Source organism: Propithecus coquereli, unplaced genomic scaffold, assembly GCF_000956105.1.
Source record: "Propithecus coquereli isolate 6110/MARCELLA unplaced genomic scaffold, Pcoq_1.0 Scaffold236, whole genome shotgun sequence".
In the NCBI taxonomy this organism is placed as follows: Eukaryota; Metazoa; Chordata; class Mammalia; order Primates; family Indriidae; genus Propithecus; species Propithecus coquereli.
In genome coordinates, this window is record NW_012147908.1 from 3,208,047 (window position 1) to 3,235,128 (window position 27,082).

A 27,082-nucleotide genomic window follows, 5' to 3' on the forward strand; every position below is an offset into this window, starting at 1 on the left:
AAAAAAAAGAGGGGCAGAAAGGGCAAGCCTTCTGGTTTGCTGCTTTTTTAGGGGCCTTCTAGGAAGTGCTTAGAGTTCCTAAAGCCAGTGACAGGACTATGCATGCCCAGGAGCTGGAATCTCTGCCACACATCAAGATCTCCTAGGCAGCACGGTTTGGCTGTTGGGGGAAGGAGGAGAGAGAAAGGCCAGAAGCTCAGCATCTATAGCATCTTGGCAAACGTGGGCAGCAAGTGGCTGACCATCGAGGAGGCAGGGGAAGGTGGCCCAAACTCTTGCATCTCTCCCTGGGCTCCTGGACTCCTCCAGGCTCCTGACTTCTAGCAGGGAGGCCTGGCCCAGAGCCCAGCCCACTCCCCTCAGACAAACGGAAGGTCTTTCCGCTGCAAGTCCCCCCTCCTCCACCCGCAGGGGGTTCCTGTCTCAGCAGGAATTCATACCAGATTGGAATGAGCAGCTGGGGTTGTCTGGATGGGAGGGTGTGTGGTGGAGGGCAGCGATCAAAGGCTCCAAAGGCTCTGTGTGTGCGGCTGGGGAGGAAGAGAGTGCACCCGCCCCCCTCCTGCCTGTGTGTGCTGGCTGGCCCACAAGTACAAAGAATGAGAGACAGAGACAGAGGCTCAGAGAAAAAGACAGAAGAAATGAAAGACAGAGAGATAAAGAAAGAATAACAGAGAAAAAGACTGAGAGAGGCAGAAAAAGACAGACAATGGACATAGATACACAGAGGCTGGAGACAGAAGGACAGAAGGGCACTAGGAAATGGTGAAAGAAGGAGAAACAGAAAAGAAGTCCAGGACAAGGACAGGGAGGCAGAGACAGAAAAGGAGAAAGAGACCGAGTCTAAGGAAGAGTCACATTTATTCATTCGTTGCACATTTATTGAGTGCCTACGCCATGGCAGGCGCGGATCAAGTAGACACAGTGGTAGGGACTGAGATGCAGCGGTAAAGACAGAAGCTGAGACAGAGACGGAGAGGCAGAGACTGCAAACTGAGACAGAGACTGAGGGAAGGCTGCAGAGATGGGAGAGAGTGGCAGAGATACAGACTGGAGAAAGGGCAGGACGGGTGGGGGGCAGAGGGCGGAGGACCCGGAAGACCTGTCCCTCACCATCCCCAGGGCAGCTTTCCCTCCTCAGTCCCATCCCCAGCGTGCTGCCTCCACTTTCCCCACAGCTGCAGGAGCTCCCTCCCCTCACCCCTGGCTCTTCCTGGCAAGCTCTGGCAAGGCTCTGACTGCTGACAGCCTCCTCCTGTTCCTCCTCCGGTCCCATGTTTCTCTGCCTGAACCCCACGTTAGGATGGAGCCCAGCTCAACTTGGAGGAAGGGGACTAGGAAGTAGATGGGTATAAAAAGCCTTTTCTCCACCCAGAGACCAGCTTAAGACCATTCTTTGGTCCCAGAGAGCCCTCAGGAGATAGGAAAAGGTGCAGGTGGTGGGGAGGAGGGTGGGGGTGTGAACATGTGGTTAGAGCTTTCAGAATAGCCAAGGTACACCCCTCTTCCTGCTGGGGTCTGTGTGCCGGCCCCCAATACATCAAGACCTCCCTGAAATCTTGAACTGAGGGAAGAAGCCATTTGCAGCGAATACTGAGCCCTCCCCCCATCTCCTCCCACGTCATCACTGAGAAAATGCCGCAGAGAAGAGGGTGGGCTGGAGAATCAGTCACCTACCCGCTGGTGCCGGGTCTCTGGGCCTGAGAGAAACGCCAGTCCGTGTTGGGCGGGGCTTGCTGTGGAGAAAACAGAGGGAGAGGGGCTGAGTACCCGTGAGAAGTCAGAATGTCACCTGGAGTCCTTGGAGATGGGCCAGGAGAGAAGGAGGGGAGTAGGCACAGAGAAGAAAATGGGTAAGATGGGGGAGGGGTAGACTCATCTCCAGAGACAAAACATACCTCAGGTCTCAGAGGTCTGAGGTACCACAAACAAAGAGATAAATGTCATTTGACCACAGTGAGCAAGCCCAGATTCCTTTGCTAAAGAAGCAACCCCTTCCTCCCTGCCTCTAGAGACAGAACTTCTCAGCCAAAATTCAAGGGCTGAAGGTGTCTTCTGTGGAACCAGGAAAAGAGGTGCAGGGAAGGCCCCCAAAAGTGGCAGAAGAGGCTTTTAAATGAGAATTCCACCATCCCTAGAATGGATTTATTCAACTCCTCAGAACAAAGCATCCTCTGCAGCAAGATGGCTGCTGCTCCGGGTAACCCTTTCCATGCCAGGTTGTGCAGTGATGATTCATTCAGAGGGACACCTCCCTCAGGCCCTTGGCTCTCAAGGACCTCTTCCCACAGCTAAATACATTATTAATTTAGGAGTCATGCCAGACTGGCCCTTTGCAGGGCATCCAAGTCTCAGGACACTTCTCACCCCCAGAACTCCATGCCAGACAATGGTCTGTAACTAAGGAGGAGAGAACAAGGCTGCTCTGTCTGAGACAGAAAACGGTTGGGATGGAGGCGGGAGGGCTCAAGCTCCCACAGCCTCTAAGCAGAGCCAGCTAAGTTGCCAGGCTCCCACGGGGCTGATCTGTAGCCATTTCCCACCTGGCTGAAGGTGTGAGGCTCTGGCCAGCCACTTTACTCTCTAGTCCCTCGTGGGGGTATGTCATCACGTCACACACACTGCTCATGGAGCACTCCTAGAGCCATCTCCTCACTGCTTCTGGGGTGTGCTGGCAGTTAATACTCACACTTGCTCCCAGGAGCAAAAAGTGTGAGCATGTCAGATGACACTGGGGAGAAGGAAGACCCAGGACTGCCAGTGACTCACCCTAAGGCTCACAGAGGGCAGTGATGTGAGCAGAACCCAGAAATCTAGCATCCCAGGTGCCTCAGGGGCACTAGCACAATTCTGGGGGCTGCCATGAAGAAGGGCTCCAGGATGTCCAGCCCCCAGCCCCTGTATTCTTAGACACAGGAGAATCCACATGGAGAGGCAGGTAGCATGGTTGGAGGAAAGGGAGCCAGACCAAACTCAACCCACTAAGGACAACAGGTCCAAGTTTGTCCAGTGAGGACTGCTCAGGGAGGAGGAGCCCAAGAAGAGTTTTCTCATGTCGGGTCCTAAAAGGGAAAGACCCCACTCCTGTCCATGCCAGCAGAGGCAAGCCCTCTCTCCTGTCCTTAAGCTTTGCAAGTTCCAAGTGCTAAGTGATTAAAAGCACAAATTCTGGAGTTACACAGACCAGGGTTAGACTGACTCTCTATCACTTGGTCTATGAACTTCAGCAAGCCACTTGACCTCTGTAAAACTGTTATAAGATGGAGATGTTAGTACCCATCCAACAACAGTGGTGGGAAGAGCAAATGGGACGATGTGGTTCTCACGGGTGTACAGTAAGGCTCTCTCAGTCAGCTACCCAAATCACCTGGGAGTGTTTCAAATATGAATTCTGATTCAGTAGGGGTAGTGCTAGGCATAGATATATTTCGAATAAATGTTCCTGGGGTTGTCAAAACTTGTGTTTTTTACTGTTACAGTTTCCCCACACCCTGACATCCGGCAGGGCCTGTGGTTTTCCATCTGCCACAGGCGAAAGAACTTGCCAGAGTCTCAAATACTGTGGTAACCTCCAAAGCCCTGACCCTAGATCACTGGGCACAATGTGGTCACGACGGAGCCAAAAGCCTTTCTCTGAGCGCCCAGAGCCCCAGGTGCTCCAGGCACCCACTTCCCCGGGAGGAAGGTGCCGCTGGTGCCACTGGAGTCCCAGGCCTGTTGTCCTACAGAGACCCGCTCACTGGCTCAAGGCCGAGCTCCGCCACACCTCGGGCCACAGGGCCTGTCAGCCAGCCCGAGGATTCTGGACTGAGGGGCCTCGGCCCTCCGCACAGAGCTCTGGGGCCGGGCGGGACAGCCGGCCCATGGGTCATAGAGTCCCACCCGTCCCTAGAGCGCCAAGAGTCGCTCCAGCGCTCTCCGCGCCGACCCCGAGCCCAGGACGCGGATGGGAGGAGGCTTCGAGGTCCTAACCTGGTCCTGGGCAGCAGCGACCTGGGACCTTCACCAGGGCGCGCACAGTCAGCCGCGAGTACCTCTGAGGCCGGCGGAGGAGGGTTGTGAGTGGGCCGAGGACAGTCCGTGTGAACCTGGCAGCGAGCGAGTGGCAGTGAAAGCTGGTGTACGTGTGAGCCCAGGTGCACGGGGGTGTGTGCATGTGCGCGCACTCGTGTTGCTGAGGCATGGCAAGCCCTGCCCCGGGTGTAGCCCATGGGTGTGGCCTGCAGGGAGGACACGCGTGAGCCCTGAGCGCGCACCTAAGTCCTGTACACAGATGCAGTTGGGCAGTGTGGGGGTAGGCAGGGTCGAGGAGGATAACAGCGACGTTACAGATTGAGGAGTGGGGAGAACCCAAAGAGGAAACCTAAAGACCGGCGGAACGTGCAGGAGCCAGCGCGGAGGAGGCTGGCTGCAGGGGTGGCTCTGTGACTGCCTCCACCCGGGACCCCCAGCACCCGCGGAAATTGCCAGATATTCACTGGAAGCTCGGCGGGACCCCATCCTTTGCTGAGTGTGGAGGCGGGGGTCGGTCCCACCTCCTCTCGCCCACAAGCGCTACCGCCTCCCAGTGCTGCCACCTCCCAGTGCTCGGAGTCCCATCCCGCCTCGGCCACTCCTCTGGTTCCGCGCCATCAGTCCAACGGTCCCGAGCGAGCGCAGCCAGCGACTGAGCCAGCCGAGAGGAGTGGATGCAAGTTCAGAGTCCCTTAGGAGGGCCGGTGGCTTCTCCAATGCCGCCCCCAGAGGTCGCCCGGGGCGGCACCGAGCCCCTCACCTGGCTCGGATCCCGCAGCGTATTAGAGCGGGACCTGAAGGCGTCAGGCTCCAGCGCCAGAGCTGAGGGCTGCTGAACGCTAAGGGGCCTTAGAAAAGTGAAGTCACTGCCGTCGGAGGCCGGTGAGAAGCACGTCCTGTAGCAATGGCTGTGGGAGTCTGTGGGCCGCAGCGTCACCTCCATGTACTTGAGCGTGCCGTCTGAGCTCACTTGCAGGTTGGGGCTGGACTGCTTATAGAAGTCCGGGGAGCGAGAGTCCTGGCGTCTGCAGCACTGGCCCCCACCCCCGTCCCCATCTGCGTGCCCCTGAAGGCACTTAGCTGACATAAAGGTGAAGGTGACTAAAGATAAGAGACTGACAGTTGCTAGAGCCACAATGAGGTAAAGGGTAAGGTCTGAACGCTCAGGAGGGTGTGTGAGGAAGTCACTGGATTTGGGCATTTCCTCAGGGTTCTCATCCTCCAGAACCAGCAGTACTGTGGCTGTAGATGAGAGTGAAGGGTCACCGTTGTCTCTCACCAGGACCACCACCTGCTGGGTGTCAGAATCATCCTCCAGTAAAGCCCGGGCTGTGCGCACCTCACCAGTATGGGTAGACACAAGGAACAGTCCAGGGGCTGTGGACTGAGGCAGCAGTGAATAGGAGAGCCATGCATTGTGGCCTGCATCAGCATCCACAGCTGTCACCTTGGTGACCAAGGAGCCAGGAGGAGCAGAGCGAGGGAGACGCTGGGGGGCCGAGTGTTCCCGGCCCGGCCGTGGGTGCAACACAGCTGGGGCATTATCATTCTGGTCTAGGACAAACACATGCAGAGATGTGTTGGCATGCAATGGGGGAGAGCCAGAGTCTCGAACCCCCACCACAATCTGCAGCATCTGCAGCAATTCATAGTCAAAGGTACGCTGGGCGAAGACCCTTCCATCCTCAGGGTTGACATATACAAAGGAGGCGGCTGGGGCTCCCTGAACCTGACTTCCTACAATGGAGTAGGTGAGCCGGGCATTATCCCCAGTATCTGCATCTGAGGCAGCCACTGTGCAGAGAAGGGAGCCTGGAGGCCGGTTTTCTGGGATGTAAGCAGTGTAGAGTTGCTGGAGGAATTGGGGTGCATTGTCATTAACGTCTGAAATGTTGAGCCTGATAGTGAGATGTTTGTGCAGGGGAGGTGAGCCAGCATCACTGGCCAGCAGCTCGATGATATAGTGAGATGTGACCTCCCGGTCCAAGGGCTGGCTGGTTAGCAGCGAGTAGTGGTTCTCAGAAGGCTTAATCTGAAACGGCAGGTCTGGAGAGATAGCAAGGCTCACTTCACCATTTCTACCCGAGTCTCGGTCCCGCACATTAAACAACCCCACCACTGTGCCCACTGGCGTGCTCTCCAGGACAGGGTTGACCAAAGAGGCCAGTAGCACCTCTGGGGCATTGTCATTGGCATCCCCCACATCCACTTGAATCACACAGTGGCCTTCCATGGCTGGCTGTCCCTGGTCACGGGCTCTTGCATGAATTTCATAGAAACTTGACTCCTCAAAGTCTATGGGACCCAACACATGGATTGCTCCACTGCTAGGGTCTAGGCCAAAGAGATTCCGCACGGCCTCAGATGTATGGTCTCCAAAAGAATAGTCTAGTTGGCCATTTGTGCCCTCATCTGGATCAGTGGCATTGAGGCGAAGCAGCAGTGTACCCATAGGCGTATTCTCTGGGAGTCCCACACGTAGAACTGAGGACTGGAAGGTTGGAGCATTATCATTGACGTCCAGCACGATGACAGAGATTAGGGTGGTCCCTGAGCGGGCTGGGGTACCCCCATCCACAGCAGTGAGCACCAGCTGATGTCTTGCCTGGGCTTCACGATCCAACTGCTGCTCTAGCACCAGCTCTGGGAACAGCTTGCCATCTTTTAGGGTCTTCACATTCAGAGAGAAGTGGTTGTTGGGGCTTAGAGTGTAAAAGCTCACAGCATTGGTGCCCACATCAGGGTCCTGGGCGCTGTCCAGTGGAAATCGTGCCCCAGCTGCCGCTGATTCTGAGATGCGCATCTCTCGCTCAGGGGTGGCAAAGCTAGGAGAGTTGTCGTTGAGATCCAAGATCTCTACCTCTACCCGGATTAACTCCAGAGGGTGTTCAGTCACCACCTGAACCGGCAGCAGGCAGCTGGTGCTGGCTCCACACAGGCTCTCTCGGTCAATCTTTTGATTCACTGCCAGAGCACCACTCATCAAGCTGAGGGAAAAATAGCGCCCATGCTCCTCAGAGCCCAGCCTGAGCCGGCGGCTCAACAGATCTGTCACCTTTAAGCCCAGATCCTGAGCAACGTTCCCCACCAGCGTCCCCGGCTCAGACTCCTCCACCACTGAGTAACGAAGCTGCCCAGACACCCAGCCCCAGCAGCACAAGGACAACATGCACAGCACTTGCCATTTCCCAGCGAGCTGTGGGGGTGTCTTGGGCCCCATGACCCAGAAGTCCCTTCCTGGAGAGTAACTCTGTGCTGTCCTGTCTCCAAGGTAGACCCAGGGCTTGCAATGCTGCAGCTGAAAAGTCTTATGTCTCCTTCTAGCCTCTTAAAACCTGCTCGGAGGTTTGCCTGCCTACAGCAGTTCTTAGTCACCAATAGCGGGGGTGGGCAGAGGGGGAGGGAATTGAATTTGAGTGGAGCTGGGGAGCTGGAGGAGGAGAGGCGGGCAGGAAGAGCAGATCTCCCACTTCAGCTCTGAGTCTGATTGGCCAAAAAGTCTGTCTGCTCTCGACCAATTATGAAGTCTCCTCAGTCCTGGAAACCTTGGGAACACGCACAGCAAATCTGTGTCACAGAAGCCTCCTACCTCCCCACTTATTTCATGCTGCAGGTTGATTCACCCCCCTTGGCAGCAAAGTTTGACAGCTCAGATGGTGCTCAACGGGGAAGACAAAGTGGTACAAAACTCCTCAGTGTTCCGTCCCAGCAACTTCCTGCATGACTTCAGAAGGCTTCTACCACTTTGCTTGAAGCAACAAAATTTCGTCCTTCTAGGTGAGGAAAAGCCCATGAGTTTCCCCTCCCTCCCCCACCCTGTTGAATGTTGCTAAAGTGAGAGAAAAGATTAGTTAGGACCCTGTAAAGTCTTGCCCTGACTCTTCAACAACACTTTGAGGAAAATCACAATGTTACCTGATGGCCACAGAACGTAGCTTTTCTAAGATCCCAGGCTCACAGTGTGGAAGGAGTGTCACAGCTTGTGGGTAGGGGAATATTTGAGGGGCTGAACTAGGTCACCTAGGAGGGTGGCCAGAGGCCAGGCATGGATGGCCTCTAGGCTTTATGGTTTCACCAAATTCAGGAGAACTCAAAGACTCCCAGAGTGGCTATCTCTATGAATTCCTCGACTATAAACCAGTTTTCTGACGTTAAGTGATTTTACTTACTACTTTTTTCAAAAGAGGCAATTCCCCCTGCTTCCAATTTACTGCATCCAGTTCAAATCCCAGTAGAGACTTGATTGGAGTCCTAAAGACGTGGACCAAAAGCTCTCTGCTACTACCTCGATTTGCGCCTCTCTACTCCCTTGGCTATCTCCTCTCCTTGCTCTCTGCTATGTTTCAAATAGAGAGTTCCCTTCACAGTGGTTTAGTGAGTACTAGACACTGTAAGACAAAGATTTTAATCCCCCTCAACCCATTGGGAAATAGTAGCTTAGAGCTGAGGTACTCTAGAACCTCACCCCCTGAGACCCTCTCATTCAGGAAGAGTACAGATAGCAGCCACCTGGGTTCAGGTGATGGATTGCCCGGCACACTCTACCCTTGTGCACTGTGGCCTTCTATGCTCCCACATTCTGTCAGCACACTGCCACAACAGCCTGGCTCTTCATCACCAATTACAATTCCATTTCTCATGCTCAGGTATGGGCACAATCCACCCCCAAGTGCTAATCTGTTACAACTCCCTAGTAAATTCACAAAACAGTTTTAAAGCACAGAATCTATTATACAGTTACCACTCACAAAAATGGTGACATCACTATGGGCTCTTACAGAGAGGCCAGTACTCTCTGGGACATGGCCCAGCCAAATGCATGGATCAGAGCGACCTTCAAGCATTGGCTGAGCCTGCAAAGGTCTCACCTCTAGCCCATAGAGAAGATCAGAGGGTGGGCAGCTTGGGCGAACAGGCTCCCCTGCCATAGGTGCACTGGGTGACTTCACCATCATGAAGCTATCACTCCGAGTGGGTGCAGAAGCCAAGGGTGTACAGCCATGTGAGTGACCTCCCACATCAACAAACTTGATAGGATCATCTGACCCTAGCTGGATTCGGAGGATCCCATTGGAAGGAGGAAGCCCCTCCCTCCTTCGAGATCTGGTGAGACAGGCACAGGTGCCGGCAGGAAAGCAGGTCACTCCACAGGCAGCCCCACGCAGACACTTAGAGAGTAGTGCCACGAATGAGCCAAAAGAGACAAAGCAAATTGCCACTAGGGACACAGCCAAGTAAAGAGTTAGACGGGATTCTCCTTCCCTTGGAGCTGAAGATTCTCGAAGATCCGGGACAATTGGATGAGTGTCTTCCTCTAAGGACACCAAGAGAGTAACAGAGGTAGAGAGTGGTGGGCTACCACTATCCTTTACCACAATGACCAGCTTCTGTGGCGGGAGATCAGCTGGGATGGGAACAGCTGTCCGAACCTCCCCAGCATATCGAGAGACTGCAAAAAGGCTGGGATCTGGGGCTTCCAGGAGCTGGTAGGAAACCCAAGCATTGTAACCTGAATCCAAGTCCACAGCAGTCACTTTTGTGACTAGGTGGCCGGCACCAACTGATGGGGGCAGTGCTTGGGGACATAAGGAACCAGGCCGGGCCCGAGGGCGGAGCACAGCTGGGGCATTGTCATTGAGGTCCAGCACGAATAGACGAACTGTCACAGTGCTGCTAAGGGGTGGGTTGCCCCGGTCCCGGGCCTGCACCTCAAACTGCAGTGTCTGTGTTTGCTCATAGTCAAAGGATCGAGTAGCATGAACAGCTCCTGTCTGGGGGTTCAGAGAGATGAAGGAGGAAGCAGACACATCTCGATTTCTGGGTTCTAGGAGAGAGTAGGAGATAAGTGCATTCAAGCCAGAGTCTGGGTCAGAGGCTGCAAGGGAGCAGAGCAGGTCCCCTGGACGATTGTTTTCAGGAACAAACACCTCATGTGACCTCTGAAAGAAAGAGGGTGGGTTATCATTCACATCTGAAATATTGAGGAAAATAGTTCTGTGGGTATTCAGAGGCGGGTTCCCAGCATCAGAAGCAGTGACCATGATGTCATAGCTAGATTTAGCCTCTCGATCCAAGGGTCCAGCAGTCACCAGTGAGAACTGGTTCCTGAAGGCGGATTTGAGGGCAAAAGGCAAGTGGTCAGGAATACGGAGGCTCACATCTCCATTTGACCCCGAGTCCGGGTCCTGCACACTGATGAGTGCCACCACGGTGCCAGGTTCTGCACTCTCGGGGAGGGTTCCAAGCTCTGAGGTCACTGTGATGTAGGGTGCATTGTCATTTACATCCAGGAGATCCACTCGAAGGCTACAATGTTGCTCCATAGCTGGAGAACCCCCATCACGAGCCCGCACATCAAATTCATAGTAATTCTCGCTCTCAAAGTCTAGGGGCCCCAGAAGGGTAAGCTTTCCAGTAGTGGGATGCAGGCTAAAGAGGTTTCTTACACGATCAGGGGTGTGACCACTGAAAGAAAAGGTGACGTTACCACTGGGACCCAGGTCTGGGTCAGAGGCATTGAGCTGGATGAGCACCATTCCGGCTGGAGCGTTCTCCAGGACGCTAATCCTATAGCTGGATTGCTGGAAGGCTGGGGCGTTGTCGTTTACGTCCAGCACCGATACCCGGAGCTCCGCGGTGCCAGATCTCGGGGGGTTCCCTCCATCCACAGCAGTCAGCACCAGGCGGTAGTCCGATTGCTTCTCCCGATCCAAAGGCTTCTCCAGGAGCAGCTCTGGGACCAGGCTGCCGTCGCTGCGCTTCTTCACATCCAGGGCAAAGTGTTCGTTGGAGCTCAGTCTATAGCTGCTAATGGAATTGCTCCCCACATCTGCATCCTGAGCCTTTTCCAAAGGGAAACGCTGTCCTGGAGGAGCTGCCTCCCCAATTTCCAAGTCCAGCTGCTGCCGCGGAAATCGGGGGGCGTGATCATTCACATCTACAATCTCTACCTCTGCTCGGTACATTTCCAAGGGCCCTTCGGTTACAAACTCCAGGGGCACGATGCAGCTGGCACTGAGCCCACACAGTGCCTCTCGATCGATTGGATTCTTGATGAGCAGGGCTCCGCTGTCCAAATCCACACGGAAGTGTCTTTGGTTCACCTCTCCAGCGACCTGCAGTCTGCGAGCTGACAGACTGTCTGTATCCAGCAGGAAATCTTGGGCGACATTCCCTACAAAAGTCCCTTCCTGTGACTCCTCTGGGACCGGGTAGCGGATCTGCCCACAAACGTAATCCAGGTGGCAAAAGATGAACAAAAGGGTAGCCCCCCACCGGATTTCTACCCAGCCTCTCACCTTGCAGAGCATTGCTGCCGCCCGCTAATTCTCTACTTGGTCCGGAGAAGCGGAAGAAGCCGACCCGCCCCAAACGGCCACAGCAGCTGGAGACACCTATCTCCCTTTCCCGGCGCCAGCTCTGGCGCGGTTCGGCCGGCGCCGCAAGGGTTACGCGCCGTTTTTGCTGGTGGCGGGGTAGATTTGTCTGCCTTTTACCACCCGATTGGCAGACAGCGGCTCCTGGGCTCAGCCAATAGGCTGAGCAGAGAACGTCCCAATAGCAGCAGGGTTAATGCGTCGCAACATTGGGGGGAAAAAAACCCACCTTCTCCCCCACCCCACTCCCCAAAACCCCAACCTATCTTTTCGCCTTTCTCGTGCTCAACAGCATTTCTTTCCACGGGTTATTACGTCTGCGGCGAGGCAGGCAACATGTATGTATTTTTTCCCCTAACACACCAACTGACCCCGCCCCTTTTCGGCAGGGAAAACAGCGACAGCCTGAGCCCTAGCAACCTGCGGCCCACAGAGAGAGAGAGTAGCCATTTGATAGTGGTCACTTTGTTCAAGCCAATGTTGTCATCAACCAATATTCTAAATGAGTAGCTTCCGTCTCAGTCTGATTGTATCAGAGCAACAGCTAATTAGAAGCACTGCCATATACTCAAAACTCTCCCTCTCTGCAGTTTGTTCAGAAATGGATCCATCTCTTTGCAGAAAAAGCTCTCATATTAATGTAACCAATTAAATTTATGCAGTACACGTTTTTCTTGTAACAGAAGGCACAGCGGAAACTAAACCTCTCTTATTCAGACATTTGCTAGTGATACACTAGATACACTAAATTACCATTCACTGATTTCAAGGGCACTATGGAAGCAGGGAGGAGAAAGCCAGGAGAGGAAAATGTTCCAAAACAGTAAAGAATCAGTGTGTCTGGGTGGTGCTAAATACTAGATCTCGTTACCAGGCAGAATGCTAATGCTCACAGATTTAACAGCTTCCTTGAATAATTGGGATCAGCTACCAACAGCATTGTGCCTACAAATCCCCTTTATTTGACACCAAGGTATTCTTGATATGTTGTTAATTACCAACCCAGACCATTTCAAAAGAGCAAGCTTTTCAATTAGTCCCAGGGGGCCTCTTAAAGCCTGAGACTTGATCTCACCCCATCCTCACCCTGACCCAGACCTCCCAGCAGCCTAGCGCTACTATCTTGCACGAGTGCAGAAACACAACACATTTCACGTTGTAAGTACCTGTAAGCTGCAATCTGAGTGGTAAACACACCAGAGCACCGAGAAAGAGAAAAACCCAGCCTGATCTGGACCTGAGGTTTCTTAATTCATCCACTGCTAAAACCAGTAGCAAAAACTGGGGTTCTTATCCCTTCAATTTTTTCTAAGCACTTGATCCTCAGAAATATCATTTGACTATGGTGTAGCCAGGAACCAACATTCTGGTATCAAAGAGAGGGATCTGGCTTTCTCTGTTCTTCCACCAAAAACCATCTAAATCTTCTCCCAAGGGAATGGTGCAGGGGTAAATCAGCCTGACCTATTAGGTGTTTATGCCAGAATTCACTGTCTCAGTGAATGGTGCTATCATCCACCCAGCTGCCTTAGTCAGAATGCAGGGGGTCAACCTTGACTTATTCATGTCCCTTGCTTCCTATTTTATTATGTCAACCAACAAGTCCTGATGATTTTATTGTAGTCATTTCCCTCCATCTGCATTGCCACTGTGCGGGTTCAAGCATTTATCAATCTTCTCCTCAAATACCCCAGTGATCTTCCAACTGGTCTCTTTGCCTCTAGTCCCAATGTCCCTAATCCATTTCACTTATGGCTGCCAGAATAATCTCTCTAAAACAAACAAAAAAACCCTGATAATATCATATGTATGTCAGTCCAAAATTCTGCAATGACTGTTATCTACATGGAATAAAATAAAAACGACTTGGCATGAGCTAAAGGTAATTCAGGATCTAACTTCCGCCTACTTGCTTCACCTCATCTCCTGCAAAGACTGTCTGTTTTACACACACACTTTAAGGTTCAGTAATAATGAAATACCATTATCCTTCTGCATGAAATTTCTTGCAATGGTCCCTCCCTGTTTCCCTTTCTTCTTTACTATTTGACGAACTACTACTACTCAACCTTTAATTCAAAGCTGAAGCATCACCATCTCTATGAAGTCTTCCTGATTTCCCTAGGCTGATTTAGGTGTTTTTCCCCCTTTGCTCCTAATGTTTCTTGTATTCTAATTATCTCCATCATCTTTTTTTTTTTTGCGTGTCTGTCTCCTATGGTACTCTGTGTACCATAATGGCAGGACAGTGTCTTTTCATCTTTTATAGTGCCTGATACAAAGGGATGCTAATAAACGGTAAATACTGATGTTATCATTTATTAGTTCAACAGATATTTACTGAACACTTGCTATGTACAAGTACTTTGTATGCATTACTTTTCACTCTCACAATATTTTTGCAAAGTAGGTATCATCATCATTTTATAGATGGGGAAACATGTTCAGACAGGTTAAGAACTTGTCGAAAGCCAAATAACTAGTATGTGCAGTACTAACATTTGCAAATTCACACCAAAACAACTACACAGTCTATTTTACTAGAATTGGAGCATCATAAAGCCTTACTCTTACATGTCCTTAACTTGACCTTTTTATCCCACGTAAGTGATTTTCCCTTCTCTAGATTTTTAACCACTTTATTGAGATATAACTCACATGCCATACAATTTTTGTATTTAAAGTGTACAATTCAATGGTTTTTAGTATATTTACATACACTAGACTGACGCAATTATCACCATAATCTAATTATAGAAAAATTTTGTCACACTCCCAAAAACCCCACTACCCATTGCATAGCTCTAGATTGTTAAAGAATAGTTATCCAGGTGCTAGGGGTTTAGCAAGATTTTTTTCTTTAGATGACTAAAATACTATCTTATGTCTTCCCTGTAATGATCTTCTAGAGCTATTCTATATAATACTTTAGGGTTGGAAAATGACCCTACAGTATTTTTTTTAAATTGGGCCTGGCCCAATAAAACTGGATTCTGGTTCTGTGAATAACAGAATAACAGTTTGCTTCAAAAATATGCTAAATGATGGACTGGCAAGTTCTAGGGCAGTGGTTTTCAAACTTGCCTGCACATTAGGATCACATGGGGACCTTCGAAAAATAGTGATGCCTATGTCCCACCCCCAGATATTGTGCTGGGGTGTGGCCTAGTTTTCAGAATTTTTAAAAAGTCCCCAAGTGATTCTAACATGCAACCAAGTTTGAGAACATCGTTCTAGGGAAAATGCCAGTTGTTTTCCAGGCTGACCAGAAAAGCAGCAGCTGCTTCTCTTTGGCTTTCATCCTTCCTTAGCCTTTTCATATGTGCTTCCACTTTGTCATCTTTGGCTGTCCTCACGTTTGCTCATATCCAAAGTATGTTTAAGATTTTGGGTGGGTAAAGAAGTAATAAAAATAATAATAGTAATAGCTAATAATTTTTTAACAGTTATGATATGCCAGGTACTGTGCTAAGCACTTCACATACATATCATGCATTAATCTTATAAAAACCCTTATTATTCCCTTTTTGTATATGAGAAAGAGATTTAGAAAGAAGATTAATTTGGCCAAGGACCCATAGTTGGTAAGTGGCGAGGCCTTGGTTGTATAACTACCAAATCCAAGAGCTGATAGCAATAAAGCACTTAGTAACAAAATAACAGTCGCTCTCCTGCAACTGAGAGTATGTGTAGGTTTATCTCCAAGGCAAAGGCCTTGCAGCCACCTGCATACCATGCTAAATGAATGAATGCTTTACCTTTCTAAGGGTATGACTTTATCTACCTTTCACATTACGTGTACTTAAGAAACATAATGCCAGAAGGATAGGGAATAACACTAGAGGCACAAAAAGAACTTTCATTTTGTACTTTATGGTTTCTGTTGTTGTTAAACAGATGAGGTCTTGCTGCTGCCCAGGCTGGAATGCCATAACTATACCCATGACAATCCCACTACTGATAAGCACATGAGCTTTGACCTGCTTCCTTTCTGACCTGTGCTATTTCACCCCTCTGTAGGCAACCTGGTGGCATTCCACTTCTAGGAGGTCACTATATTGATGCTCAACTTGGTGCATTCTTTTGTGTTGTCTAGATTTATTTTCCAAATAGCCAGACGAGGTGGCACCTGCCTTTAGTCCTAAAATATTCCAGTGGCTGAGATGGGAGTCGCTTGAGCCCAGGAGTTCTGAGCTGTAGTACTATGCCAATTGATCAAATGGGTGTCTGCATTATGTTTGACATCAGTATGGTGACCTCTCAGGAGCAGGGGACCACATTGTCTAAGGAAGGGTGAACTGGCCTAGGTCGGAAACGGAGCAGGTCAGACTCCCATGCTGATCGGCAGTGGGATCACCCTGTGAATAGCCACTGCACTCCAGCATGGACAACACAAGGAGACCCTGTCTTTAAAAAACACATACGTAAATATAAATAAATAAATAATTACTTTTATAATTAACAGTGGTTATCTTGGAGTTTGGAGAGTACAGTTAGTTTTTTTGTTGTTGTTTATACTTTTCTGTATTTTCCAAATTTTCTACAAGGCACGTGCATTACTATTACAACATAAGGTGTTTTTTTGTTTTGTTTTGTTTTTTCAGGCAGGGTCTGACTCTGTTACCTGGGTTATGGTGCAGTGGCATCATTGCAGCTCGCTGCAAACTCAAATTCCCAGGCCCAAGCAATCCTCCCACCCTGGCCTTCCAAAGTGCTAGGATTACAGGTGTGAACCACTGTGTATGGCCCATAAAAATATTTTTGTAAGTAGTGTGCACATCATTTCCAGTAGTGTGCTTGAAATAAAATTTAAAGGATGCCTAGAATTTTATTTCATTCATAGAAAATTATCTGAGAATGAGATATAGGATCTGTGTAGGCAAAGGAAAATAATAATAAAAAAAACCCACATCAGTTTTAATGCAGATGTAGCAATCATTTGAAAGGTGGACGAATGAGCTAGTTTTTATATTCCTAGCGGCTGCCACTGGTTAAAGGTTTCCAGCAGCTTTTTCCCAATGCAAATGATACCAAACTATGCTCTGGGTGCTGAGATCTTAGGTTATGACTTAACCGCCTCTTAGCAAGATTGGCTAGTTGTGGTAGCAGGTGAGCGCTGAGGATGTGAAAGGTGTCCACAGATGAGTCAAGTAACTCCACCCTGAAATGGGACCACACACCACACTCTAGCCGGCCACCTTCCTCGAAAAGGCTAACTTCGATCTAGGAAAGGCCAGGTGAAAGTGTGAATGCATCATCAGGAAAACTTCTTTATCATTAAAAAACATCTCCATACCATCCTGAACTTGGCCCAGGAATCCAAAAGCATTATACGGTTCAGGATGACTTGCTAACCCTTACCTGTCCGGGAGGGGCGCTCTCTGCACCCAACACCTGCCTATAGAACACCGGATCGCAGCTCCGCAGCGTGTTCTGGCGGCTGGCTAGTGGGCTGGCGGCACCAGGTTTCTTCAGCAGCGGGTCGCTGCGGCGCGAGTCCGTGGTGAGGTACACTTGATGGTAAAGGTGCGGCGGTATCAGGCCTCCCCGCACAGCGTCCGCGTGCAAGGAGGGCCCTGGTGTTCGGTACAAGGAGCTCGCCGGGGCTCGGTATAGGTCCCTAGCCCGCTTCCATTTGTAAACTTTGAATATGATCACTCCCAACACGGTGACTGCGAACCCCACAGAGACCAGGATTAGAGCAAGAAGTAGATAAAATGTGAGATTTTTATTCTGCTCCCGGGGGGCAGAGCCGGAAGGAAACTCGGCCCGGGCTTCAGGAGAGTCCTCGGTTACCGACACTGTTAGGGTAGCGGTGGTGGACAGCGATGGCTCCCCATTGTCTTTGATCAAGATTGCCAGAGTCTGCCTGGGCGAATCTGTGTCCTGCACTGGGCGGGCAGTGCTGACTTGACCCGTGTGCAGCCCTACGGCGAAGAGGCTCTGGTTTGGGGCTCCCAAGAGGCTGTAGGAGAGCCAGGCATTGTGCCCTGCGTCAGCGTCCCAGCCTACCACCCGCGAGACCACGTGGCCTGCAGCTGTACCTCGAGGCAGCATCTCCACTGAGCTCCCGCCAGGCCGGGGGTATAGCACCTGGGGGGCATTGTCATTGCGGTCAGTGACAAATATGTTCACGCTGATGTTGGTGGCCAGGACCGGTGTGCCCCCATCGCTGATATGAGCTGTTAATTCGAACTCCCGCCGATCCTCATAGTCCAGGGGCACTAAGGATGACACGACGCCACTGTCACGATTTATTGTAAAATAGCGACCCACTAGCCCCGTTTCAGCTCCCTGCTCCAAGAGAAAGAAGGAAAGTCGAGCATTCTGCGGGGCGTCGGGGTCCCAGACACTTAGGTTTAGTATTGGAACCCCAGGGAGGTTATTTTCCTCAACGTAAATGTCGTAGGAAGATTGGGAAGATTGTGGAGGGTTGTCATTGATGTCGGACACCTGGACCCGCACTGTGGTAAGAGCTGAGAGGGAAGGGGCTCCCGCGTCTCGGGCCGCAATGCTGAGGTTGTATTCTGGCACGGTCTCCCGATCCAGGACTGCACTGGTTTTCAAAGTGAAGTAATTCTTGAGGGAAGAAGTAAGGCTGAAGGGGAGACCCGGTGGAACCTCGCAAGTCACCAGCCCGTTCTCGCCAGCGTCCAGATCGGTCACACTGAGCAAAGCAATGACAGTCCCCAGAGGGGCATCCTCAGGGACCGGGCTGTACACAGAGGTGACTGTGATCTCCGGGGCATTGTCATTCACGTCCACAACTTCTACTAACACTTTGCAATGTGCTCCTTCGGGATTGGCGCCCTTGTCTTTGGCCTGGATGTAAATCTCATGGAGTTTCGTGTCTTCGAAGTCCAGTCGCCCCTTGACTGTCAGCACCCCAGTTACAAGATCTAAGGCGAATAGTTCCCGCACGCCCGCGCGGTTGTGGCTGCCGAAGGAGTAAATTATTTCACCGTTGGGGCCTTCATCCAGATCCGTTGCACGGACTTGCACCACGCGAGTGCCGGGGGCTGCATCCTCCAGCACACGCGCCCGGTACAAGGACTGGTTGAAGGCAGGCGCATTGTCATTCGCATCCAGCACTGCGATGCGAATAGGAAGGTTGGCGGAGCGAGCCGGGGTCCCTCCGTCCAAAGCCGTCAGCATTAACTGGAGACTGGGCTCTCGTTCCCGGTCCAGGGCGCGCTCCAGCACCAGCTCCGCGTACTTGGTGCTGTCCTCTCGCGTCTGCACCCGAAGCGCAAAGTGTTCGTTTCGGCTCAGCTCATAGGTTTGTAAAGAGTTGCTTCCCACATCGGGATCGTGCGCGCTCTCGAGCGGAAAGCGCGTCCCTGGCGCCACGGCCTCGCTAATCTCCAATTTCATTTCCCGGGCAGGGAAAGCAGGATTGTTGTCGTTGATGTCCTGGATCACCACTTCCACACTGAACAGCTCCAGCGGGTTCTCCACTACCAACTCCAGAGTTACAGTGCAGGAGGGCAGGGTCCCACACAGCTCCTCTCGATCCAGACGGTCGTTCACGAACATCTCTCCGGTCTCCCTGTTCACCTCAAAGAACCTTCGGCTAGCTCCAGACACCACCCGGAGCCTGCGGGCCGACAGGCTGCCGAGATCCAACCCGAGGTTCGCAACCACGTTGCCCACAGCGAAACCCTTCTCTCTTTCCTCCAGGATCTCATAGTGAATGACGGTGGAAGCCTTGTTCAAGGCACCAAGCAGAAGCAAAACTCCCACCACTCTCCCGGTGCTTACCAGTCCGCTCCTCCAGGCCTCTGGGACCATCTCACTCAAAAGCAGTTCCTCTCTGCGGGGCCCAGATTGTCCTGGAGATTCCGCTGAGAAACTTTCAGCGGGTTAGCGCTCGGGCGCTGGGCGCCGAGTCCGACATGGCTTTCTGGATGCCGCTGATTTGCTCGCCGGCTGTTCAGCCTCTGCCTCATCCCGGGGCGCCGAAAGGGGACGGGCCGGGGCCAGATCTCCAGCGTCTTCATTGGCCGACAGCGGCACACAGAGTCCCAGCCAATAACTGCACGAAGAATGCGCTAGCGCCGGGCCCTCTGAGCAGGACACGCGCTAGCGCCAGGAACTTCACTTTCCTTTGGCTTCCTTCCAGAGTTTCCAGCCAAAGCGCTTTGCTAGTATGTGTACGTAGGAAACCTACCTTAGCCTGGAAAGCCAACTGCGGGGCGATGAAGCTGGCAGTTCTGCAAGTCTCCAAGCCAAATCGAGGCTATTAAACACTTAATCGCTTTCTTTGATCACAGGAAGGGGGATCAAACCAAACCGAAAACGACACAACGTTGTCTGGAAAAACGCCAACAAATCTGATTTGTTGGAAGACGCACAATTAGCTGGCCCCTACTTGTAAGGAGGCGTTTAGCCTTTCTGTAGAGATGTTAATAATCTCAGTTTTATCTCTTACCAAATGAAACCGTAGAATTCCCTGTCACTTCCTCAGTAGAACAAATCAGCAGGAGCTGTATGTTTGATTTAACTCTGTTTTATAAAATTTAAAAATACAATTCAGATTTTATTTCTTTTAAAACTGGATGTCATTGCTTAGCTCTTTTTTTTTTTTTTTTTTAGAGACAGGGTGGGAGGGGTTGGGTCTCTGTCACCCAGGCTGGAGTGCAGTGGCAAGTTTAGCTCACTGCAGCCTCCAACTCCTGCACTCAAGCACCCTCCCACCTTAGCCTCCAGTAGCTGGGATTACAGGCGCAGGCCATCAGCTGGCTAGCTCTCCTTTCTTAAGAACCAGGGAGCAACATGAAACTTCCTACCCTGTCTTTCACAAGGAGCATAATCTCAATTGTGGAGCATAATCTCTCAAACATTTCCCTTTACTTGATCGATCCTTTTCCCAATATCTTGGGTTCATATACCCCAAGGAGAAATTGCATTGCTAATAAAGAACAATGGAGGAGGAGGAGAAAATTTTAAAAAGAAAAAGAAAAAACCTGGCCTATTTACCACCTAGGACCTTTGTAAAATGATTGAGACAATGGCAGCAAAGCTCCACAAGTCCTCAGAGAAGTATAAAGTCTTTAGCAACAGAATGAAGAGCTTTGAGATTTCTGCATTTAGAATTGTATTCACCTAACAAAATAGCAATGATTAGGATAATGAATGAGAGCATCTGCCACGATGTAAGCCAGAGTTGAGTTGTGTGTCCTTGAGCAAGAAATTAACCTCTAGGGTTCCTGGAATCCTATCCTATTAAATGAATAAGGCAGGTAAAGTGCAATTAATGATGCCAACCATCCCATTAGATACTAAAGTTTTAGAGCCTCATACTATTTCTGTATACTTGTCTTGGGTATCACTTCGATTGCATACAGTTCTTTCTGAAGTGTAACAGAACCTTGAACATAGGCAGAGAGGTAGGCAGATACATTAGCTAAGTAGATAAGAAATAAGCAAACATAGGATATTTCCTGAAGAGATGAAAAGCCATATATGACCTGTCCATGTCTTCAACACTTTAATTAACCTCTTAAAATCCCCAGTTTTAAATACTTAAGTTTGACAATTGGCCAGACCACCATGAAAGCTGATAGGCATTGGAAGAGAGAATGTATTTAGAATTTGGAATATAGAATATAGCCCAGCCATTTGCTACTCAAAGTGTGAGGACCAGTGGCCTAGGCATCACCTGGGTGTTTACTGAAAATGCAGAAATGCCCTACCTGAGACCTACTGAACCAGAATTTGCATTTTAACAAAACACCAGGGTGACTTGAAAACACATTAAAGTTTGACAAGCACTGATCTAGACAGTTAGAAATATAATGATTTATCAATCTTTTTCCTCATTCGGCATCACTTAATTCACAATCTGTTTTTTGAAAACCAACTTTAAAAAATTTAAGTAGTTTTCTCATTAATAATAAAGCCCATAGTTTTCATAAAACTTCTTCATAAACCAGGAGCACTCTTGTGGATCCATTCTCCACAGTAGCTAGAGTGATCTTCCTAAAATTGTAATTAGATCATACAATTCTCCAGCTACTCCTCTGCAGCATCGCACTGCTCTTGAAAGAAAACACCAAATCCTCTGCATAGTACCCAATTTCTCAGGCCTCCTCCCTCTCACTATACTTCATTGCTCCACTTGGAGTGTGTCACCAGCCAAGCCCTTTTGTGCCTCGGGGCCTCCATGCAGGCAGGTCCTCTCCCACGAATGCTTTTTTCTCCTCCCTCCCCTAGCTTTACTAATTTCTACAAAAATTTTAGGTCTCAGTTCAAATGTCATTTCTTACTAGAAGTTTTCCATTAGGCCCCAGTTAAAACCAGGATCCTTTGTTATGCTCTCTCAGAGTAACTTATATTTTTTCCATTGAACGCAGCACAATTTGAAATTTTATAATTATTTTTTATTTAAGCATAATGTCTGCCTCTCCTTAAAAAAAGAAGAAAAAAAAGAAGCTCTAGGAGGGCAGAGGCCTGTCATTTTGATGACCACTTGTATCCCTGGTGTCTAGCACAGCAGTCGCTTAATGTTTATTAATATAGCAATCTTTATACTAATAGCATAGTAATCATAACATACTCTAAAGACTATATGTTAATATATTCATTTGTGTGGATGTATTCTCCCTGGGAGCAAGCATTTTTGGAAGATACATTTACTCTTTCAAGCTACCACTGGGCCTAATGAAACTGTTTCCTAACCCTAATGATCTGCAGAGATAATATAGCTTGCCAACTGGCTAAGTAAGGTGTGGGAATAAAACTCACAGTGGACAATAAAGAAAGATGCCATAACTTGCTGTTTCACCTATATCCAGGAGCAATGGAAGCACCAGCATAGAGAATCAACACATTTTTCCAGTCTCTATCTTCTTTCTTCTCTGTTTTATAATTTCAAGAGAGCCTCTGACCAATGAGAGATAGCAAATACAATATAAATTTAAAATAGAAAGTAAACATATTATATGGTCAAGAGTGAGGCTGTAGTGTCAAAAAGACCCAAGTTCCAATACTGGATATTACTTAGCAGCTATGTAACCATGAAACTTTTATTTTTAAGTTCTCTTTTATTTTCTTTATTTGTAAAATAGGAATAATAATAGTACTCATTGATATGACCAGAAGCATGTTGATCATTTTTTAAATCTTTTAACAGCTTTATACATATGATATAGTATACTTATACAATTCAAGTATCTTTAGCAGATTTATACAGCCATGCAACCAACCCCACAATCCAGTTTTAGAATATTTCTATCACTGCCAAAGTTTCCTGCATGCCTGTCTGCAGTCAGCCCTTGCTCCTACCCTCAGCCCCAGGTAACCACTCATCTACTTTCTGTCTATGTAGATTTGCCTTTTCTAGAAATTTTTCTCTTTTATATTATGTAGATTCTGCCTCTGGCCTATTTATTCTATTAAATTGGAATTTCTAGAAATTTTATAAAAAAGGAATTCTAAAATATGTAGTCTTTCATATCTGGCTTCTTTCACTTACCATAATGTCAAACCCAGCTCATGACTACACCCTCAAATCTGTTCTTTCTCCATCCTTCTTCATCTAGTATGTGGCATTTCTATTCCAGTCAGAAATTCAGAAGTCATTTTTAACATCTTCTTCGACATTCCCACATCCAATTAATTACCAATCCATACCAAAGCTTACTACCTCCAAACTACATTTTGAAATTATCAATTACTTACCCTGTCTACTGCCACCACCTGAGTCAAAACTCCCACCTTAAAAACTTTCATAGCTTCCTCCCTGGTATTCTTTCTTCCTCTTTTGCTTTCTCTAAAATCTATTTCAAATGCAGAAACCTGAGAGATCTTTCAAAAATATACATTAGATTATATACCTTACTTGCTAAAAATAACATTTGGCACTAGAACTGGCTACATGATTTGTGGGGTCAGTGAAAAATAAAAATAGGGGGCTTATTAAAAATTATTAAGAATTTCAAGATAGTAATAGCAGGGCATTAACCTAAGGGTAGTGCCCTTCTAAGAATGGGGCCCCATTTAAGCATGGAGCCCGTGTGACTGCACAGGTCACATGCCCATTAAGCTGGCCCTGCCTGGCACAAAGGAAACTCTGAATAAATAATACCTATATTTTTTAACAGTAGGTAGTTGTCTAATTACATAATATTATTCCCAGAGCGTCAGTAATATCAGAAAATCCTATTCAAGATGCTATTAAATTACTATATATGAGAAAATACATATATAAAATCCTTTTAAAATCCCAGTAATCTTTCAATTCAATCTAATTTGTCTATTTGAACAGCATTCTAAAGTTAAATTAAGGGACCATTTGAAGAGAAATGGAATAAAAGCAGATAACCAATAAATCAAACAAACATGTATCCTGATTTAGACATGTGGGAGATTCAAGGATTTGGTGAAGAAATCAGATGGCTTAGCCTTAATATTTATCTGAAGTTTACCTGAATATTTTGTATAATTTGGTTTGAAAAGATGATCTGTGGATATTAAGAATAAGTTCGGTGAGGCCTGCATTCTATCTACTCTTAGAACACGAAGAAATTATCTCATCAAAATATTTTGGAATTACAAACAGTGATTTCAGTGGTCAAAAGCTTAAAAAATAGCATGTAAATAGGGTAAATAAAGGAAATGGGGGTAAAAAGAGATGTTTACCCCTTCTCTCATTTCAGTGCAACTCTCTTCTAGCCTTGATCACATTAGTACCCGATTATTATTGATTACATCATAAAACTTAAATATGTCGGGAAGCTATCTGCAAAAAAAATTACTAAATTTGTCCACATGAAAATCTTCCAGGAGACCTAAATTCTACACAGAGAGATAGAATTTGTTTCAATTTTGCATGCAATAGCAACATGCTATTACATTGAATAGCATGTTGCTATTACATTGCTATATAACTTACTATTAGTTCTCACCAAATGAGTAACCTTGTCTGGCTAAGCTGTTTATTGTTTCTAAATAAAATAACTCACTTTAGTTTATACTGATAACTTTGGGGAAGAAAGAAGTGTGGCTTTCTGATCATCAAAACCTTCTGACATTATAGAAGTTTAGTACATGATAAAGATGCTAACTCAAATCATTGGGACAAAGATGAAGTTCTTAATAAATGATATTGGAACAACTGGATAGCCATTTGGGAAAAAAAGATAAAATTAGATCCATACCTCAGCACACACAAGATCTAAGGGATCTTGCTTCAGTTATAGCAGGGATCTAAACGTAGAAACCGAAAACCAAATAAGTACTAGAAGAAAGCAGTAATAAATGTTTCTATAACCTAGGTGTGGGGAAAATCCGACTATAACTCAAAACCTGAACGCAATACAAGAAAAGATTCACTTATTTGATTACATAAAAATAAAGAGAAAATGGTTGCATTGCAAAAAAAGGTCATAAGCACAGTTAAAAAGCAAATGAAATGGTGAGAGAAAATATTTGCAACCTATATCTTGGACAAAAGGCTAATATCCCTAATATGAGGGGACTTCAGAAAGTTCGTGGAAATGCATATTATGCAAAACTGTGCATGGGTTTCAAAGTTTTTTGCAGCAAAATAAACTTGCACTAACTCGTTACAACATGTCTGAACAGGGGCGTCTAGTCTGAGGCACTAAGAAGGATAAAACATCAGTTTGAAAGGAGTCCCTACCAGAGCAACATGAATTCTGCTATAATTGAAGCAAGAACAAATATCAAAATTACGGTGAAGCATGGGTAGAAGAATGATGAAATCATTGATGCTTTGTGAAAAGTTTATGGTAACAATGCCCCAAGAAATCAGCAGTTTTACAAATGGATAACTTGTTTTAAGAAAGGACAGGACAGGCGAGGCGCGGTGGCTCATGCCTGTAATCCTAGCACTCTGGGAGGCTGAGGCGGGAGGATTGCCTGAGCTCAGGAGTTCGAGACCAGCCTGAGCAAGAGCGAGACCCCGTCTCTACTACAAATAGAAAGAAATTACCCAAACAACTAAAAATAGAAAAAAAAATTAGCCGGGCATGATGGCGCGTGTCTGTAGTCCCAGCAACCCGGGAGGCTGAGGCAGGAGGATCACTTAAGCCCAGGAGTTTGAGGTTGCTGTGAGCTAGGCTGATGCCACAGCACTCTAGCCCAGGCAACAGAGTAAGACTCTGTCTCAAAAAAAAAAAGAAAGGACAGGACAACGTTGAAGATGAAGCCTGCAGCAACCGACCATTCACATCAATTTGCAAGGAAAAAGTTAATCTTGTTCATGTCCTATTTGAAGAGGACTGATGATTAAATAATAGCCAAAACAATAGCCAACACCACAGACATCTCAAGTGGTTCAGCTTACACAATTCTGACTGGAAAATTAAAGCTGAGCAAACTTTCCACACGATGGGTGCCAAAACTGTTGTGTCCAGATCAACTGCAGACAAGAGTAGAGCTTTCAATGGAAGAAGAAAAGATCACTGAACTTGAAGACATAGCAATAGAAACTATTCAAACTGAAACACAGAAAAAAATATTGAAAAAATATGAACTCAAGGAACTGTGGGAAAATATCAAACAATCTAACATTAGTGAAATTGGAATCCCATAATTGGGGGAAAGAGTGTGTCTGTGTTAGAAATATTTTAATAAATATGGCCCCAAACTTTCTAAATTTGAAGAAAATTATAAATTCACAGAAGCAAGATGCTCAATGAACCCAAAATAGGATAAACATAGAGAAAAACATACCAAGATCCATTATAACCAAATTGCTGAAAATCATTGATAAAAAGAAAAATTTAGAAGGATCCCAAAGAAAAAAAAATTAAGTGCAGGAGATAAGTGCAAAGATAAGAAAGACTGTTGGCCGAGGGTGGTAGCTCACACCTGTAATTCCAGCATTTTGGGAGGTAGAGGCAGGAGGATTACCTGAGGCCAGGAGTCTGAGGTTACAGTGAGTTATGATTGCACCACAACACTCCAGCCTAGGCAACAGAGACCCTGTTTCTCTTTAAAAAAAAAAAAAAGACTGTAGACATTTCATCAGAAACAATACAAGGCAGAAGAGAGAGGACATCTTTAAAGTACTGAAAGAAAAAAAAAAGATCAGCCTAAAAGTCTATCCAGCAAAATTATCTTTCACAAATGAAGGTGAGATAATTTGTGTTCTCATCACAAAAAATAAATATTGTGAGGCAATGCATGTTAAATAGCTTGATTTAGCCATTCCACAATATGTATATATCAAACCATAATTTTGTACACCATAAATATATACATTTTTTACTAGTCAATTAAACAAATTTTAAAAATGAAGGTGAAATAAAGATTTTTTTCAGACAAACAGAAGCCAAGAAAATTTGCAACCAGCAGACCTGCACTTTGAGAAATATTAAAGGAAGTTCTTTAGTCTGAAGGGAAATGATACCAGATGGAAACTTGGATCTACACAAAGAAATTAGTAGTAGAAATGGTAAAAACGTAGGTTAAATTTTAAAGACTTTTCACTTTTAATTTCTTTAAAATATAATCAATTACTTAAAGCAAAAAAAATAACATACTGTGGGGCTTATAATATATGCAGAAGTAGAATGTATGACAACAATACCATGGGAAAGACCAGAAAGGGGAAATGGAAGTATATTGTTATTAGGCACTTATATTATATGTGAAATGGTATAATATTATTTGAAGGTAAATGGTGATAAGTTAAAGAGGCATATTGTAAACCCTAGAGCAAC

General features: G+C 47.4%; 1 protein-coding gene across 9 annotated transcripts in view; it reads right to left on the minus strand.

The window, feature by feature from the left end:
- LOC105811562 (protocadherin gamma-C4) overlaps nucleotides 1-27,082 on the minus strand; it is a 185,587-nt gene that overhangs the window by 15,860 nt on the left and 142,645 nt on the right. For 6 of the 9 annotated variants that reach the window (XM_012645812.1, XM_012645811.1, XM_012645810.1 and 3 more), the window contains exon 2: nucleotides 1,678-1,736. In XM_012645812.1, coding sequence (XP_012501266.1) covers nucleotides 1,678-1,736 — 59 coding nt within the window. Of the gene's footprint in view, nucleotides 1-1,677; nucleotides 1,737-4,774; nucleotides 7,235-8,882; nucleotides 11,325-16,751; nucleotides 19,344-27,082 lie in introns of those variants that run through there. The other 3 variants (XM_012645807.1, XM_012645806.1, XM_012645805.1) reach the window with 3 other exon arrangements.